At 34.0% G+C, this 18,727-nt stretch overlaps 1 protein-coding gene across 2 annotated transcripts in view; it reads left to right on the forward strand.

Moving 5' to 3' along the window:
- NFE2L2 (nuclear factor, erythroid 2 like 2) overlaps positions 1 to 18,727 on the forward strand; it is a 34,229-nt gene extending 15,502 nt beyond the window's left edge. For both annotated transcript variants that reach the window (XM_031960415.1, XM_012544848.3), the window contains exons 2-5: positions 14,429 to 14,689; positions 14,856 to 14,945; positions 16,210 to 16,386; positions 17,369 to 18,727. In XM_031960415.1, coding sequence (XP_031816275.1) covers positions 14,429 to 14,689; positions 14,856 to 14,945; positions 16,210 to 16,386; positions 17,369 to 18,589 — 1,749 coding nt within the window. In that variant the 3' untranslated portion in view covers positions 18,590 to 18,727. The remainder of the gene's footprint in view (positions 1 to 14,428; positions 14,690 to 14,855; positions 14,946 to 16,209; positions 16,387 to 17,368) is intronic.

An 18,727-nucleotide genomic window follows, 5' to 3' on the forward strand; every position in this document is an offset into this window, starting at 1 on the left:
CAAGATCTTAGTTTGAAATTGGAAATGAATGAAGTTTAATATATATATATATATATATATATATATATATATATATATATATATAGCTTTAGATGGGAATTGTTATGTTCTATATATATATATACACACACACACATATATGCACACACACACACGTGTTATATATGTACATATATATAAAGAATATTACAATTCCTGTGTGTGTGTGTTGATTATAAGATATGACGGTGTTTTGGGTACTGCAAAGTGTTATACATACATAAAGTATATATGCAAGCATGCATATGCGTAATGTATGTATGTATATATTTTCACATACATATTCATACACATAGATAGGTATTGTTAAATTACTGAAATGTCTGTCTTGATCCCTCTATTACTTTTTTTTTTTTTTTTCCCCTGTAACAATTTCCTTTTTTTTTTTTTTTTTCTATTTAATAGCCTTTTATTTACAGGATATATACATGGGTAACTTTACAGCATTAACAATTGCCAAACCTCTTGTTCCAATTTTTCACCTTTTACCCCCTCACCCCCTCCCCTAAATGGCAGGATGACCAGTAGATGTTAAATATATTAAAATATAACTTAGATACACAATAAGTATACATGACCAAAACATTATTTTGCTGTACAAAAAGAATCAGACTCTGAATTATTGTACAATTAGCTTGTGAAGGAAATCAAAATGCAGGTGTGCATAAATATAGGGATTGGGAATTCAATGTAATGGTTTTTAGTCATCTCCCAGAGTTCTTTTTCTGGGTATAGCTAATTCAGTTCATTACTGCTCCATTAGAAATGATTTGGTTGATCTCGTTGCTGAGGATGGCCTGATCCATCAGAACTGGTCATCATCTAGTATTGTTGTTGAAGTATATAATGATCTCCTGGTCCTGCTCATTTCACTCAGCATCAGTTCGTGTAAGTCTCTCCAGACCTTTCTGAAATCATCCTGTTGGTCATTTCTTACAGAACAGTAATATTCCATAATATTCATATACCACAATTTATTCAGCCATTCTCCAACTGATGGACATCCATTCAGTTTCCAGTTTCTAGCCACTACAAAAAGGGCTGCCACAAACATTCGTGCACATACAGGTCCCTTTCCCTTCTTTATAATCTCTTTGGGATATAATCCCAGTAGTAACACTGCTGGTTGATCCCTCTATTACTAATGTATTATTCAATGTCAAAGGAGAAATTACTTCTAATAATAACCAACTCCTTTTTTAAAATCCTTAGACTAAATTAGTACTGAGAATTTACAAACCAAACCCTAATTCTGGTAGTGTTCTCCTTTGACTAATCAGTCAGTCAGCAAGCATTTAATAAGTCTTTACCATATGCCAGGCATTGGGATAGTGCTAACCTTTTAAGTTGTTTTTCTCTTTGAAGGCCACTTAACCCAATATTTCTCTTTATCTTTTATGTGTCCTTTATAACTAGGATCGTATTGTAGGATTGTAAACTCTTAGGAAGAAATAATACTGAGAAATAACCAAATAATTTATATTTTTAGTTATTAATACTCATTAAGATTCAAGATTGTAATGACTAACATTAACTCTTTTCAAGAAGAGAATCATTTGAAAATTCAGTCTTTTTAGTATTAATATTCCCAATATGTTTGGTTTATCTTCAAGGAGTCCTTTGCTAAGTGTAAGAAGAACTTTTTGTTTAATGTAATTCAGTCTTGTTAAAGATTTGCTCTCTTTGGAAAGAGAGACTCAATATCCTGAAAATTGTGATTCCCAATTTGGTATCTTTACTTAAGATCCTCTAGCCAGTTTTATAAATGAAAATGCTGAGACTCAGAGAGACAGGACCTCACGCATAGAATCTGAATTATTGTTTCCCAATTCCAGTCCTCTTTGTTCCCTTGGACATGTGGATAGTTTTTTGATGATATCAGAATTATAATTGGTGTCAGTAAAAAATTTTTTATTTTCTTAAAACACTAGAGGAAAAAAATGAGGTTTTAAGGCCAGTAAGAAAACAGTTTTGTGCAGGACATAGTATAAATCAACTTGAGTTGTTAGGTATGTAATTTTTTTTGATGGAAAATATAAATTATGTTTTTATGCAGAATATTGATATTATTTATATCAAGTTTTACATTATGGGACCCAGACATTGGTTACTCAATGAAATCTAACTGCAGTATGGTTTAGGTAGGGAATTTCCAACTTTTTTTGAGAATGTGAACCCTTTTAACATCAAATTTTGTAGACAATTTTTGCATTATTATTATCTATTGATTGTTAAAATATGTGATACAATTTGTTTCATAGTTTTTATTTTATATATCACAAAAATTACATAAATTTGGAAAAGTAGTGGTGTGTTCAGTCTTTAGATGATTGATTATATTGAGTCACATTGCAAATTTTGATAAAACAAAATCAAGATTAAAGTGGCAATTTACTTGTTGTATCCTCAGCATTTAGTACCATTCCTTATACATTGTAAATTATTAATAAATGTTTATTGGCTTGTAGAATTGATGTATACATTAATTTTTTGAGCCACCATTGCTCTTAATAATGGTATTGGCTGGAAAGTTGACCAGAAATGGAAGATATCCTCTTCCCCTAAAACCCTTACCTGTAATCCTGAGTGTGATAGAAACAAGATTTAATATATTAAATACAAGAATAATACATAGAAAATCAAATAACACAGTGAACTCACTGTGTATCACTTACACAGTAGTGTGTGTGCTGATTTTATTCTAGTAGTAACTGGATTTTAGATCATTTACCCTGTAGGTTTCTGTGAGTCAGCAATTTAGATTTGGAAATGTGGCCTAATCAAACTGTGACCTTTTTTCCCCCCTCAAGGATTTAGAAAGTAATCTCTGTTCTTTTTATTTTAAAGTTTTCTATAACAGTTAATTTCTTAAGGAACAGTATGTTGGGAACCACATCACATAAATAAAATTAATGGTTAAATATTTTCTGCCTGAGAAATGTTCTTAAAAAATATGTTAAAACTATCATAAGGAAGAAGGCATCTTAGAGGGTCACACCCGTTCGGACTTTCTCATCCTAGAGCAGTTAAGAAACTTATCTAGTACTGTATAGTTAGTGGCATAATGACAAGAGTCAGAACCCTTCATATATCTCCCGATGTCCAACTTAGGCCTCTTTCTATTATTTTGTCCTCTTTTTCATGTTCGATGAGCTATTAAGTGGGTCAGCCCTTTTAATTTGGCCTTCCTCTTAAGAAAAAATATTGTATTAAAGAGTGAGGTTTTCCATATTTTATGAAAATATTTTATGCTCATTTTAGTGAATATTGTGTTTTGAGATTTTTCACTTTAAAATTAAAACTAAATTATTCATCTTTATAGCTTTTGTGCAGGAATCTCTGTTGAATGCTGTTTTGCATATATTTTGGTACTTAGTTCATTGTAAAAGTAGAGTACAGAGAGATGTCTGATCCACAACAGTTACACATTTTGGTGATTAAGTAAATACTGTTTAGTTGTTTTTGTGTGTGAAGTTTTCTTTGCTCTTCATTTTAAACTTGAATGATAATGTTGTAGACCCAATTTGAAGTGATGCTAGTACTTTATAAGTAAGTACTTTTATTTAATGGAACCGAATAGTTCATCAACTATTTGACATGCCTATAGATGCCTTGAACTGTGTTAGAAATACTTCTGAAAGCTGCTAAAGAAGATTATATGCCATACCTCCAAAGGAACATTTAATTATCCTATTGAGAAATGTTAGGAAAGTCAAAATGAAAAGTCAGCGAGGGTTATTATTTGCTTTATAAAAAGGTTATTTACTTTACAAAAAAATTCACTATAAAAATATTTTAAAAAACTGAGCATCCTCAGCATAGCCTTTCAAAAACATTACTATTAAGTAATGTATGTGCACACATATGTGAGAATAACTGAATCTATACATTTATGTCTGTCTATCTATTGGTATGTATATATTTACCATTAATGAAAAAACTACTCTTTGAAGGGAATAGATTAGGATTCGGGTGAGATTTTGTTTTCTCCAAGCTAGAAGAAGGGTTATCAAATGCATTTGACAGCCACCTTGTTTTGTTCAGTTCCCTCACTTTTACAGATGAGGAGCCTGAGGCCCAGAGAGGGCCCCAGACTGCCCAGATTGTAAGTAAAAGAGATGGATCTTGAACCTGAGCCCTTCTCCTGCCCAATACAAGGGTCTTTCAGGAATATGTGGTCTCCTAGCTGATGGATTAATTTCCTTTCTGACAAGTGGTCATCTGCTTATTACATAGAGGTAGTTATAACAGTTCAAATTGTTAGTAGTCTTTAATGAAATATACAAATGATAGAAGAAAGTTTGCTTTTCATAATTAGATCTCATCAGTATTGGGACAACAGAATGAAAAATGGTCATGAGAACTGAAAATGGGAGACAAAAGAATGAGGCTTGATAGATTATAGCTTTTTTTTTTTTTTAAATCTTTGTCTCCTTATCTTCTTTTTCTTCCAGAGTTTTACTTAGAATCAGATCATTAGAAACCACAGTTGTGTAATTTGTACAGTGGACACACTATAAACATAACAAATGACTAATATACCTTATGTTTGTCACCCATCGGTGATTTCCTCAGTATTAAGGCTACATTAATTCTCTTTTGATCTTATCCCATTATAAACAATGTCATTACCAAGAAACTAAAAAGCTTCAGTCAGTGGCCTACTATTATACTCTGGCACAACAAAGAATCTGAACAAACTCTAGGTTTCACTATATTCTTGGATAACACACTATAAAGATTTTGTGTTTGGATAGTTCACATAGATGGATTTCATCATCCTAAAAACAAACATTAAAATTCTTTGCTTGTCAGCACTGCACCCAGCTTATTGTGTATTTGTGTGGTATCCATTCAGGCATTAAGATATTGGTCAACTGGAAAAATAACTTTTGTATTATAAAGTTTTAGAGCTAAATGAGATAGTCTAGTTTAATGATCTAAAAAAAGTACCATGTTTGTTTCTAAAATCACTAATCTATTTGTGCTTTTATCTAAATATTCATATTTTTCCACAAAAAATTTATATTTTTCATTAGAGCAAAGGTCTTCATATCATACCTTGGTAGTAGCTATAAACAGTCTAGTGTTGCCATGATCTATGACATGATTAATTTTGGTTATCTACAGGACTGACTTTAGACCTTGAGTCTACTGCATTCTTAGTCTAGCATATTTACCGTTAGCCCAAACTACTTCCTTAATTTTTTTTTAATCTGGGAAGGAAAGTGTCAACTCACATTTTCAACTGTTCTCCCTTTTGTAGTCCCAGTTTGCATTTCTCTGATTAATAATGACTTGGAGCATCTTTTCATATGGTTAGAAATAGTTTCAATTTCTTCGTCTGAGAATTGTCTGTTCATATCCTTTGACCATTTTTCAATTGGAGAATGGCTTCCTTTGCAGTCCTAATGAGTTAATCTGGGGCCCTCAAAGGCCCAGTGAAAAAGGTGGAGATACACAGAGTCTCAATAGAGAGACATAGACTTGTGCAAGTCACTTCACATGTGTGGAGAATAGACTAGGTGATCTAAAGACCCTCCTAACTTTAGTCATATGACTCTCACCAAATCAGTGGCCTGTGATTAGGATTGCTGAGAGGCAGCAACACTGACACTGGTATCATTGTCAGTATCTGTGCAACTCACAGTCAGTGGTGAGCTGATATAGAGTCTGTGTCTTAAGAAGTTCTTGGCATGTTCCCAGTAGGGCCCAGAGAGCTTGGTTCTGTGAGCATGTGTAAACAGCAACATTTATAAGATGCTTTCAGTTTAAAAAGCCTGTTTGTATGTTAACTCACCTGATTCTCACAACAATCTTGTGAAGTGAGGTAAATGCTGTTATTTTATAACCCCATATTGTTGTTCAATGGTTTCAGTAGTATGTGACTCTTTGTGACCCCCCATTTGGGGTTTTCTTGGCAGAGATACTAGAGTAGTTTGTCATTTCCTTCTCCAGCTCATTTTACAGAGGAGGAAATTGAGGCAAACAGGGTTAATTAAATTAGTTGCTCAGGTCCACGTAGTAAATGTCTGAGATCAGATGTTTTTCTGACTCCAGGCCTGACACTATCCACTGTATCCATCTAACAGCCCAAGGTGAGAAAATTGAGGTAAGCAGCAGCTAAGTGACTTGCTCAGGGACACATTATCAGAGGCCGGATTTGAATTCAGATCTTAATGATTCCATGTCCAGCACTCTGACCCATCAAACTACCTGCTGGCTATGTGTTATTGGTTGGATGGCTGACAACCAAAGTCATACTATAGCTTTTCATTAATGGTGATAGATTTAACCAGGAAATACATAATCTACTTATAGGTTGGTAGTTACTTTTATATAGAGAAGGTAATTCAAAATTGTTCTTTTCAAGAATGAGAAAGTAGTTTGCTTTCATTGACCTGAGATCTTACTAGGTAATCACAACCCATCCACCCCCACATACATCTTTTTCATCATGAGTACTGACAGGAGTACTTTGTTCAAATACAGAAGCCTTTTTTAGAATGCTAGGTGTATAACTTTCAAAGCATAAATAAGAATGATATACTTGTAGCAAATGGCACTAACCCACCGTTTCAAAAATGAGCTGCCAACTACAATTTCTTTTTCTGGTCAGGATACATATTTTCATCCTGAAAATGATTTGTGTTGGATGTTTGGATCATTGTCTGGTTATAACTTTAGCTTTGTATTGTGCTGCAGTAATTTACTAGACAGTATAATGAGCATGTGTTATGAATTGACAATCATATTTCATAGATTATTGAGTCATTATTAGGGAAATGTCTTTGTAAATTTAGGAAGCAGCATATGAAAATACCTGTATATAGTAACATGCCAAGTTAAATACAGCTAGATTGCTTTATAATGAAAGAACGGAGTAATTATCCAACTCAAGAAAGAAAAGGGTAGATTGGGGAAATTATATTTCAGTTTATTAAATAGTTAACTTGATTTGGTTTAGAAATTGCCTTGAATTTATGTTCCTATAGAATCTCAGGATTTTGTTGTTAACCCATATTGGGAAAATTATAAAAACAAAGGAAAACTTGAATGAGTCGTCAATGTCTGCAAGGTTTTCTGTGTCCTGACATTATTGCTATGTTGGTTACACAGTTCAGTATTTTTGAAAATAACTTCATCATTAGCTTGCAACAGATATGCAATGGAAAGAGCATTTGGCCTAAGATTAAGAAGGTTAATAGAGACTTTGGATAGTCTCTAAAGTCCTTCCACCTCTGACATTCTTTCATTCTCTAAGATTCCATTTGTAATTTATTGTTTTAGGCATGAAGAAAATACAATAAATAAATAAAAAATAATGAGAGATATAGTCATGGAAGATTATAAGGTTCTCAGAAATATCTTGTCCAACCCCATCTTTGACAAATGAACCCTGGTTACACAAATTGTAAATGCCAGAGTCAGGAATTGAATCTTGGCCCTCTTCAATGCGAACTCTAATGCTATTTCCACTTTACCATGCTCTCTTCTGTCTCCCAAGAAACTTATTCTAGAAGGTTTTTCCCTTGTGATTATATTAATTTTCAAAGTCATTATCACTTTTTTTATCTCCTATTGCATCTGTATGGAGAACTTTTCAAAATAAACAAATTGAGCCAAAATATCTCCGTGAGTTTACCCTTTGAGTAATACAATAATTTTATTTTATTTGCCAAAAAGTCTTCCATATGCGAGAAGGTTTTAATAGTGCTCACATATTTTTACTTCTTGTTAATCTAATCTAGGATATAACTGGTTTTGGAAGCCAACGAATTATTTATTTAAATATAAGCCATTTTCTCTCTTTACCCTGCTCCATTTTCCCCTCTATTTCTGATAATTTTCTAGTGTGTTTATATGTATGTATGTGTATTATATATGTATGTCTTATAAATATGTATATATGTATATAATTTACAAAAATTGTTTGTTTCTTGATGCCATGTTTGTCCTGTTACTAAAAATTTAAGATTGAATTATGGAGGGAGCGTTTCTTGATACCATATTTGTCCTGTTACTAAAAATTTAAGATTGAATTATGGAGGGAGCAGAGGAAGAATTTATCAATGGCCTCCTAAAAAAAGCTTTCACAAGAGTTAAAAGTAAAGTTATATGACTCATATTCTGATATTAGGAAATACAGTTTGAATGTTTGCGATCCCAGAAACAAATCTTCCCTTAATTTTTGTAGCCTTTTCAAATTCCTAGGAATTCTTACTTGGATACTGCTTCCAGGAGGGTAGGGTGTCTGTACAACTTTTGTTATATCCCTAATTTTACAAAAATACTTGGGCAATTTATACTGGAAAAGGTTAAATTAAATTTACCTTAATATACAATTTATTCATATAAATCTTTGAGAGGAGTAGGAGATAAACAAAAAGATTTTTAAAAATCAGCCAATTGAAAGTAATTCAATATCTGGTATAGTTACATCCTGTAAGTATAAGTTTTAAAGTATAAAGTTTTAAAGTTATAAAGTATAGTTTTAAATAGAGATCACCCCAGGCAATGTTTTGCAAGCCAGTTGGCCACAAAAGGCATGAAACAGATGGAAATTGGTTTTTAAGGACCTGCCTAACTTAGAATTTTAGAGGAAATTAAGTTTATTTATTTTTAATTATCAATTTTTGTTCCATAATTTCATATATAATTTTGGGGAAAGACATATTGTTATCATCATAATTTTTTTTCAAATGGCGCTTTTGTCATATCAAATGAAATATGACACAAATTGTACAAAATATAGTTTGGGAAACACTACCCCCGGGAGGAAAAAAAAAGGCTTAAAAATAAACTGCATTAGTAACTCTTGAGAAAAATGTCAGTTTGGATAAATGTTACACTGCAGAAATGGAGAGAGCAGTTTACCATGTACCTCTTGAATAGACTATTAGAACAGCTTTTGAGTTGGACTCCTTGTCTCAGGTCTCTACTTCATCCTCTTAAGCATAGGTCTTCATTCTCCAATTTCCCTCCTCTCCACTTCCTCCTCATGGTATCCTGTTGCCTCCTGGATCAAATATAGTCCATTGACTTTTAAAGCTCATCATAACCTAGCCTTTTAACCTTCCTCATCTTCTTACATACCCCTCTTCTTTATATATTCTACCTCTACTAGTCAGCTTGGTGTTTAATACTCTCCTTCAGATAGAAATGTTTAGTAAATAAATATTTTTTCTACTGTGTGTGTCTCCAACAAAGCTGAGCTAAAGATTTCAAAAGTAGGAATGCTTTGATTACAGTGAAAAATGCCCCAAAGTAGTTTTGTTGGGTAGCTCTTATGAATTTAAATATGCTTGTTTCTTCCTCCTCCTCCCCTCAGTTGCAGTTTATAATACTTTGTGAAGTACAGTATCCTCAAAAGTGGTCAATTTGAGACATTAGGTAGTGCAGGATTATTGACACCTTAACCTCAATATGTCCAAAACTGAACCCATTATCTTTCCTCCCCAGACCCTCCCCTCTTTCAAACTTCCCTATTTATATTGAAGATACTACTATCCTTCCAGTGTCTCACATTCAGAATCTCAGCATTATCCTCACTCTCTCTCCATCTATACAATCACCAATTCTTGCCATTTCTACGTTTACATCTTTACATTCAATCTCCTCTCCACTTATTAATTGTTAACCACCTTAAGTCAAGTTTCATCACCTCTCACTTAGTTGCTATTATTAGCTCCTTTATTTGCCTCTTCACCAGTTGATCAAGCATTTATTAATTAATGCTAGATCTAGTACTAGCATGTAGCAAAAATAAAATACTCTCTGCCCTCTACTCTTACCCTCTGCAAGGGAATAAAATGTACATATATAAATAGGTACAAAATATATACAAAATAATTGAGTGGAATTTGGGGGAGACCAGCTTTACTATGTGGGGGGAATCAGGAAAGGCCTCATGTAGAAGGTACACTGACCTTTGAAAGATTCAAAAGGCAAAGGTGAGGTAAGGTAGTAGGTAGTCCAAGTAGATAGACTATCAGGCTTGGAGTGTCAGTAAGACTCATATTTCTTCTGAGTTCAAATTTTACCACAGACATTAGATTTGTGACCCTGGACAAGTGACTTAATATACTGTTTACCTGTTTTCTTATCTGTCAAATGAGCTAGAAAAGGAAAGTCCAACCACTTCATTCAGTATCTTTGCCAAGACAATCCCATATGGAATCATGAAGAGTTAGACTTGAGTGAATAAGGATGAGGTAGAAGAGTATTTTCAAGCGTGAGAAAAAGCTTGGATTATCAAAGGAAAATAGAAGGCTTTTCTCATTTTTGGAATTAGAAGTGCAGTTAAGTCCTTCCTGATGTAAAAAACAAAACAAAAACAAAAAAAAAAAAAACACCAAATGAAACCTGTTTGTAATTCATTTTAAAATTATTTTCCATGGGATTAAGTCATAAAACAGTTTAATTAGACGCCTTCCCTTCATTCTCTTCCTTCCGTCTTTTAGAACCATCTGCCTTAAACCTGTCCACAGTGAAGTAGGGACAGGGGAATTAAAAGGCATGCAAAGGACATGTGTAATGGACATTTATGTATTCAGGGCCTTTCTCTATCTTTGTTTATCCTGTTGCAAAGATGTTTGTTTAAAAGCAGTTAAGAGTTAATTCTCCATCTTCATAATGCAAGCAGTTTCCTCATAAAATGTGTAACAGATTACACAGATGGCAAGTGCTGATATATAAATTTTAAACGAATATTTCTATTGGAGCCAGATGGAGGTTTAACATGAATTGTTGAACATTTATGCTTGTCTTATTAAAATTATCTTCTTTTGTCTAAACCAAACTAGCAATGTGATTTGGAACAGATTCTGTAACAACATACCACCAAAAGAACCAAAAAAAAAAAAAAAATCAAGACTGAGTGCCAGACAATATTTACTCCATATGCCATCTGAAAAGAAAGGAGTCCTAAGCTTGATTACACTTAACAAGTCCATCATTTTCACCCAAATCAAGGAAATATATATTAGAATTCTTAGAAAACTCTCTTCATTCTTTTCTATCTTCAAAACTTAGTTAACATAGTATTTGATATCTATATATTTTATCTTCCTGATTCCATAGAATACATTCCTGAATCTCCTTTTACTAGGAACAGGCAAAAGAAAAGGCTTATCTACTTCATTTTCACAAATTTATATGCAAATGGTAGGGTGGTTTTAGTTCTTCCTTGGGAAGTCCCCTCCCTAACCTTCTCCAGCTAGCTTGAGTGTTTTGCAGTGATTATTTCCTTCTGGATGATGCAAGAATTTTTAAAAGAGCTTAGTCATGTTCTCAGCCCACACTGCCTCTTGCAGGAAACACTTCCTATTTAGAAGAGCATCAAATCTAGTAACTGATGTGTGAGAGAGTATTTAAGTACATAAAACAAAATGTGGAAATAAGTTTTAAAAACACTTAAGGGGGGGCACCAAAATAAAATATCTTTCTCATGTTGTATAGGATATATTTTTTTAAAGTATGGATTAGATTGAAGGGCTTCCATACAATTCTGACATGACATAATTTATTAAAACTGGAGTCCTGGAATCCAGGTTTTCTTGTATTGATTTTCCAAAATACTCAAATCATTTTAAATCTACGATAAGTTCTAAGTAAGTAAGTATTTTTACATTGGGAGACACTAAAACATGATGAGATTTTGAATGTTTACATTCATTCTATTGATTCTCTCTGTGATGGCACATAGTGATTCTTAAGACATGGAATGTCTCCTTAATCAAAATTAACAATGTATAAGATTTCCACTTCTAGAATAAGTAACCAGTGGTGGACTTGGAACTAAAGTAGGTCTCTTGACATTTAGTCCAGTACAGTATACTGTGTCAGGAACCTTATTACTTCAGAAAAACTAAATTTGAGATTTGGAAGGTACAATGATAAGACCCCAGCTGTTTAGAATATGAAAATAGAAATCTTACTCTTATCTTTTAGAAATCTCCTTTTTCCCCTTTTCTCTCACTTTCTTCTCTCTCAATTGCCTTTCTTGTTTCCCATCTCTCCACACATGAATATAAACACACAATACATATATGGGAAAGATGAAGTTTATGCACCTAGATATATTTTATATCAAGAATAAATTAACTGTCAAATTATATTAACCTATAGTTCTAAATTCAACAAATTCTAAAGTCTGGGAGATTTGGTTTTTTAACTGTATCAGATTTTAAATGTCTATCTATATATTATAAAAGTCAAGTCTGCGATTGTATTGATGCCAGAAATTGCTCTTAGTATGAATAGGATTTCAACACAATTTAAGACCTGAAGAGTGTGGAGCTGGATATGTGTTCCCATCATCCAATAAACTGGGAATGCCTGTAGGTTTAGTGGCTTAGCTCTACTTCTGAGACTAAAAATAGCTTTACTGCTTGCTGAAATAATAGTTAATTTTAGCCTTGAAAAGATTGGGAATGGGGCTGGAATTGAACACAGTTATTAAGGCAGTTAAGCAAAATCAAAAATTGTTGAAATTGGTCATCAGTCCTCATCTACTTTACTCCTCGTGTTGTTTCCATACCCTGTCAAAGTGAATTCTTCATGCTCTGTTACTATCTTTTTCCTCACTATCCTTTCACCCTCTCTCTACATTAAATCAAAGCCACTATTCTGTCAATGCATTAACCTCAGAAGTTAATAGGAAAGTATCTGATTCATACTAGTATTATACAAATATAGTCCTTTGATTTGCAAAATGCTTTACTTATGTTATCGCAGTTGATTCTGAGACAAACCTATGAGGTAGGGTTTTTATTGTCTCCATTTTAGATGGTGAAACTGAGGCTCAGTGTCTTGTCCAGCATCACATAGCTAGTAAATAATTGAGGCAAGATTTAAGTCTTCTTGAATCTAAGTTATTCATCATGTTACCTAGCAGCATGAAGCTATTTTTGCATGGGAAACCTTATTAGTATTACTTAAATCAATAGATAGGCCATAGGTTATTTTAACACAGAATTCTAGACTTGAACATTAGTTGATCCCGAAGTTGAATCAAATGCTATGCAATGTATTTACTTTTTCTTCATTATCTCTGTACTCATGATTCCCAAGTCTATATATATATCTAGCCCTGTTCTCACTTGCAAATGCTTATCCTATATGTTTAGTTACTTCTGTCACCTCAAACTTAGCATATGTAAAATTGAACTCAGCATCCTCCCCCTACCTCTGAAAGAACAATAAAATATATACATTGCTTTTCCAAACTTCTTACTTCTGTAATGTTACTATCATTTTGCTATCACTGGATTTTGAAATCTTAAGAGTGTTCTTCAACTCGTTTCCAACTACTTACCAAAGCAGTTGATATTTATTTGCATTTGTCTGCTTTATCCATAATTACTTCCACTATCTAATTCAAACTCCAAAGTGAGTGATTTATTTATCCAACAAATATTATTAAGTACTACCAGATACAGATGGGGCAGCTAGGTGGCAAGGTGGGTATAGCACACTGAACTTGGAGTTAGAGTCTGTAACCCTTAATCCTGTTTGATTCAGTTTGCTCATCTGTGAAATGAATTGAAGAAGAAATGACAAACCATTCTATTGTCTTTGCCAAGAAAACCCCAAATAAGGTCACAAAGAGTTGGACAAAAGGGGAAGGGGAAACAGTGAACTACAACAGCAGGTGCAAGACATTGTTAGATCATAGATTAAAAAAAATAATAAGAAAAAACAACTAAGTTAGGGCCATAGCCTCAAGAAATTCAGTCTTTTTTCCCTTTACATTGTATGTAGTATTGGATTTTGGTGTGGTGAGTTTTATTTTGTTTTTTGAACTTGCTGTAAAACAGAGCACATTATTTTTTCATGTGTAGGACTTATCCCCATCTAGACTATAAATTGATTGATGGTGAGAACAGGAATTCCTCTTAAACTTATTTACATTTCAGTGAACTTAATTGTTAAATAATTGCTCTTCATTTTGAGACTTTTCAAAAAGCTTGCTGCCTAATTAAAATTTTGCTTAGAAGAATATTATTAAAAATAGTCACATTCTCTATGCATGAACTGTTATTCAAGAAAAAAAATTCAGAAAGGTGAAGTCATTGTTGGCTTCCATACTTATTGTGAGCAATTCACATATGAATAACGAATTGACTTTATCTTTAGCAAGTATTTTAAATGAAGATGTTCTGGGCAAAATTAATTTTAAATTCAAGTAGTTAGTCATGTAGTATCTTTTATAAATATTAAATATTCTGTGTGTACATATGTATATACATATGTGCACACATATGTAAACACAAACATGCTTAAAGAAGGCAGTATTTTCATATTCCACAAAGTGTGCTTAAAGCTAAAAGGAAGCTGCATCTAGGAATCCTCTTGACCTAGACTTCCTTTTCTTTTTTTATTATAGGATATGAATTTGATTGATATCCTCTGGAGACAAGATATAGATCTTGGGGCAGGGCGTGAAGTGTTTGATTTCAGTCAAAGACGAAAAGAGCATGAACTGGAAAAACAAAAGAAACTTGAAAAGGAAAGACAAGAACAACTCCAGAAGGAACAAGAGAAAGCCTTTCTGGCGCAACTGCAGCTAGACGAAGAAACAGGTGAATTTCTCCCAATTCAACCAGCCCAACACGTTGAGCCTAGCACATCTGCCAACTACTCCCAGGTAAGTAATATGTTTTTTTGTGAAGTAACTTTTAAATATGGTGTAAAGGAATATCAATTACTTTGGGAATAGAGAGTCATTAGACACATAGTAAGTGTTCAGTAAATATCTGTTGGTTAATAGTATCAACACTCTCCCCCCATTTACTTCTGTTTCTTTCATATAGGTTGCTGATATCCCCAAAGCAGATGGTCTGTTTTTTGATGACTGCATGCAGCTTTTGGCAGAGACATTCCCTTTTGTAGAAGATGATGAGGTAAAACTTTAGGCTACTGTCCAACAAAAACGCTAGACTCACACAATTAGTTCTATATACATGAGTATGTTTCCTTAGTTTGTTCTTCTTTAAGTATCTTCTGTTTTACATCATCATGCTTTTTCCCATTATCCCTTCTCCTCTCCCTCCCAATAGAGCTATTTCTTATAACAAATCATTTTTAAAGACTCCGTCCCACCCCCCAAAAATAGGAAAAGAGAAAAAAATCAGCACAACCCATCAATACACTGAAAAAGTCTGAAAACATGTGGCATGTGCAATACTTGTAGATAATCCCATTTTCACACAGGGGTAGGTTGGAGATGTCCTCTCATCCTTCTTCAGACAAGTCTTACTGGTTCTTTAGAATTTTATTATATTTACTTCTGATTTTTTGGTGTGTGTAGTTGTTCTTTCTATTTCCATTATTGTAGTTACTATGTGTATTGTTTTCTTGGCTTCACTTCACATGGATCTTTCCAAGCTTCTCTGTCTTCATCACATATATTGTTCCTTACAGCAGTCACATTCTATCACATTCATGGATAATAGTTTGTGTAGGCAGAATGGCTGTTCTACTTTGATGGTTATCTACTTTGTCTTTAGTCATTTTCTATCACATAAATGGTCTTTATTTGAAAATTAAAAAAAAAAACTTTTGGGAAAAAATTCTGTGCAGAAAAAGCATATTGTTGAAGTGTGCACAAAACATTTTCTTTGTAGCCATTGTTACTGACTTTTTAATAAAATAATTCAGTCAAATTAAAAAAAAAAAGCTACCTGAGTCATGTTATTACTCTTAACAACCAAAGATAACAGTCAAAATAGTCATGGAACAAGTTATCCACTTTTTACAGTTCTATAAAAATAAAGCCTACATGAGTAGGCCAGTATCTGACTTGGTACGTGATTAAGTATAGAGTACTATGGCTAATCACCCCAAACTTAAGTCATTTAACTCATGCACCTGCATAAAGATATTTGCAAGAGAAATATATGATAGACCTTGCTTGAAGTTTATCTTATAATGAAAAATATAATAAATGGGAGGAGTCTATGGCCAATTAAGTCAGAAGCAACAAAATTGTATCCCTCACAGAAAAGAAATTAGAATCAGATATGGAGTGGATTGGAGAAGGGAGACATAGGAATTTAAAAAGTTATAATTATACCTTGAGGCAATAAGAGTTTCATTAAGGAACTTTGATTTTATGTATTATTGGTAAGAACTTCATATTTTAAATAAATTATTTGTCAATTTTAGGTTTCTTCAGCCACATTTCAGTCACTTGTTCCGGATCACATTGACAGCAATCCAGTTTTCGTTACTTCCAGTCAAGCTCAACTCCCTGGATCAACTGTCCTTCATTCAGTAGAGGACAGCAGTATGCAGGATATAGAGCAGGTGTGGGAGGAGCTGTTGTCCATTCCAGAGTTGCAGGTAACCAAAAGGCTTGGTTTTATGAAGCCTTCATAGCTCATACTAACATAACTCATATTAACATACAGAAGAGCTGATTATTGTGAGTAACAGCTCTGTAGGAAAAAAGAAAAGGAAACAAGCATTTGCATAGCCCCTACTATGCCAGGCTCCGTAATAAGCCCTATACAGATATCTCATTCCTCATTTCCTTTCATCTTCACAACCCTGGGAAATAAGTAGCCCATTATGATCCCATTTTGCAGTTGAGGAAACTGAGGCAGACAGAGGTTAAATAACTAGTAAGTATCTGAGGTTGGCTTTGACCTTAGGTCTTTCTGCCTTCAGGCCCAGTGCTCAGGATATCCTCTGTGCCACCTCAGTGTCTTGGAGAGCAGGCCTCCCAGTCAGGAAGATTTGGATTCAAGTGCCATCGCTGACACATACTGACTTTGTGACACTGGCAAGTCACTTGACCCCACACTACCCCATGCAACTCTCTTAAAACTATATAGGATAGAGTTGTTTTTAATCGATATTGATAAAGGAAATGCCCTCCTTCAGTAAAATAACAGGTCCTGTTCCATTTCATATCTAAAACAAGATTATAATGCATCACTATGATGATTAGGACAGACTATGTCTGTCCTAACATTCTAACTGTGATCTAGAAATTCTGAAAATTGTGTGGTTATGCTTAAAAAATGCAAATCATTTGTGAAATGTCTGTGCTTGAAATTAGACTATACTTTGGTATATAGATGACCACTTAATTTCTATGTCTATATAAAATAATCAGATGATTATAAAGTCTCTTTCAGCTCATATATGTTATGTAATTCTCTAAGAACAACTTGACGACTTTGGCAGGTGTGGGTGCATATGCATGCTTACATACATGCCTACCACCTAGAACCAACTTCAGATATGGATGTCATCTACCGTTAATGAACATATTTGGCGTTGTTTACATAAAATCTTATTTTAACATTTCTCCATGCAGTGTCTTAACATTCAGAATGACAAGCTGACTGAGACTACCATAGTTCCTAGTCCTGAAATTAAACCAACAGAAATTGAAAACAGTTACAATTTCTACACTTCACTCTCGACAATGGAAAAAGAAGTACCTTCCTGCAGTCCAGATTTCCTCCATGCATTTGAGGACTCCTTTGGCAACATGCTCCCTGCTGAAGACCCTATCCAATTGAGAATGAACTCTTTAAATTCAAATACTGATTTTTGTGAGGAATTTTATTCAACTTTCATAGCAGAAACAAATATAAACAACAGTATGCCTTCCCCCACCCACATTGGCCAGTCCCTCTCAGAACTTTTAAATGAGCCTATTGATATTTCTGACCTTTCACTTTGTAAGGCTTTTAACAGCAACCATCCTGAAAACATACCAGAATGTAATGATTCTGACTCGGGCATTTCTTTGAACACAAGCTCCAACATGGCATCTCCAGAACACTCAGTAGAGTCTTCCATCTATGGAGACACGCCACTCGGCCTCAGTGATTCTGAAATGGAAGATGTTGACAATGCTCCTGGAAGCATTCACCAGAGCAGCACCAGGACACAACCAGTGCCATTTCAAGAAGATGTGACCTATCCAATGTCTCCTACTCAGGCACCGACCATTCCAGTGCCTGATATGTTGCAGAGTGTAAGCACACCAAAGAAAGAATTGCCCATCAGTCCTGGTCATCAGAAAACCCCATTCACAAAAGACAAGCATTCAACACGCCTCGAATCCCATTTCACAAGAGATGAGATGAGAGCAAAAGCTCTTCATATCCCTTTCCCTGTAGAAAAGATTATTAATCTTCCTGTGGATGACTTCAATGAAATGATGTCAAAAGAGCAATTTAATGAGGCTCAGCTCGCACTTATTCGAGATATACGGAGAAGGGGCAAAAATAAGGTGGCTGCGCAGAACTGCCGGAAAAGAAAACTGGAAAATATAGTGGAACTGGAACAAGATTTAGATCACTTAAAAGATGAAAAGGAAAAGCTTCTCAAAGAAAAAGGGGAAAATGACAAAAGCCTCCATCTACTGAAAAAACAGCTTAGCACTTTATATCTTGAGGTCTTCAGCATGCTACGAGATGAAAATGGAGAGCCTTATTCCCCTAGTGAGTATTCCCTGCAGCAGACAAGGGATGGAAATGTATTCCTTGTTCCCAAGAGCAAGAAACCTGACATTAAGAGAAATTAGAATTGGGAGGATTTGCCCTTTACTGAAGTAGTGTTTTTGTACTGTTTTACTAAAAGCTCCTACTGTGATGTGAAATGCATAATTAAGTGATGTTTTATAAAAAAAAAAAAATTCTATGCAAATATATATCCAAAATAG

The sequence above is a fragment of the Sarcophilus harrisii genome, chromosome 3 (assembly GCF_902635505.1).
Source record: "Sarcophilus harrisii chromosome 3, mSarHar1.11, whole genome shotgun sequence".
NCBI classification, from domain to species: Eukaryota; Metazoa; Chordata; class Mammalia; order Dasyuromorphia; family Dasyuridae; genus Sarcophilus; species Sarcophilus harrisii.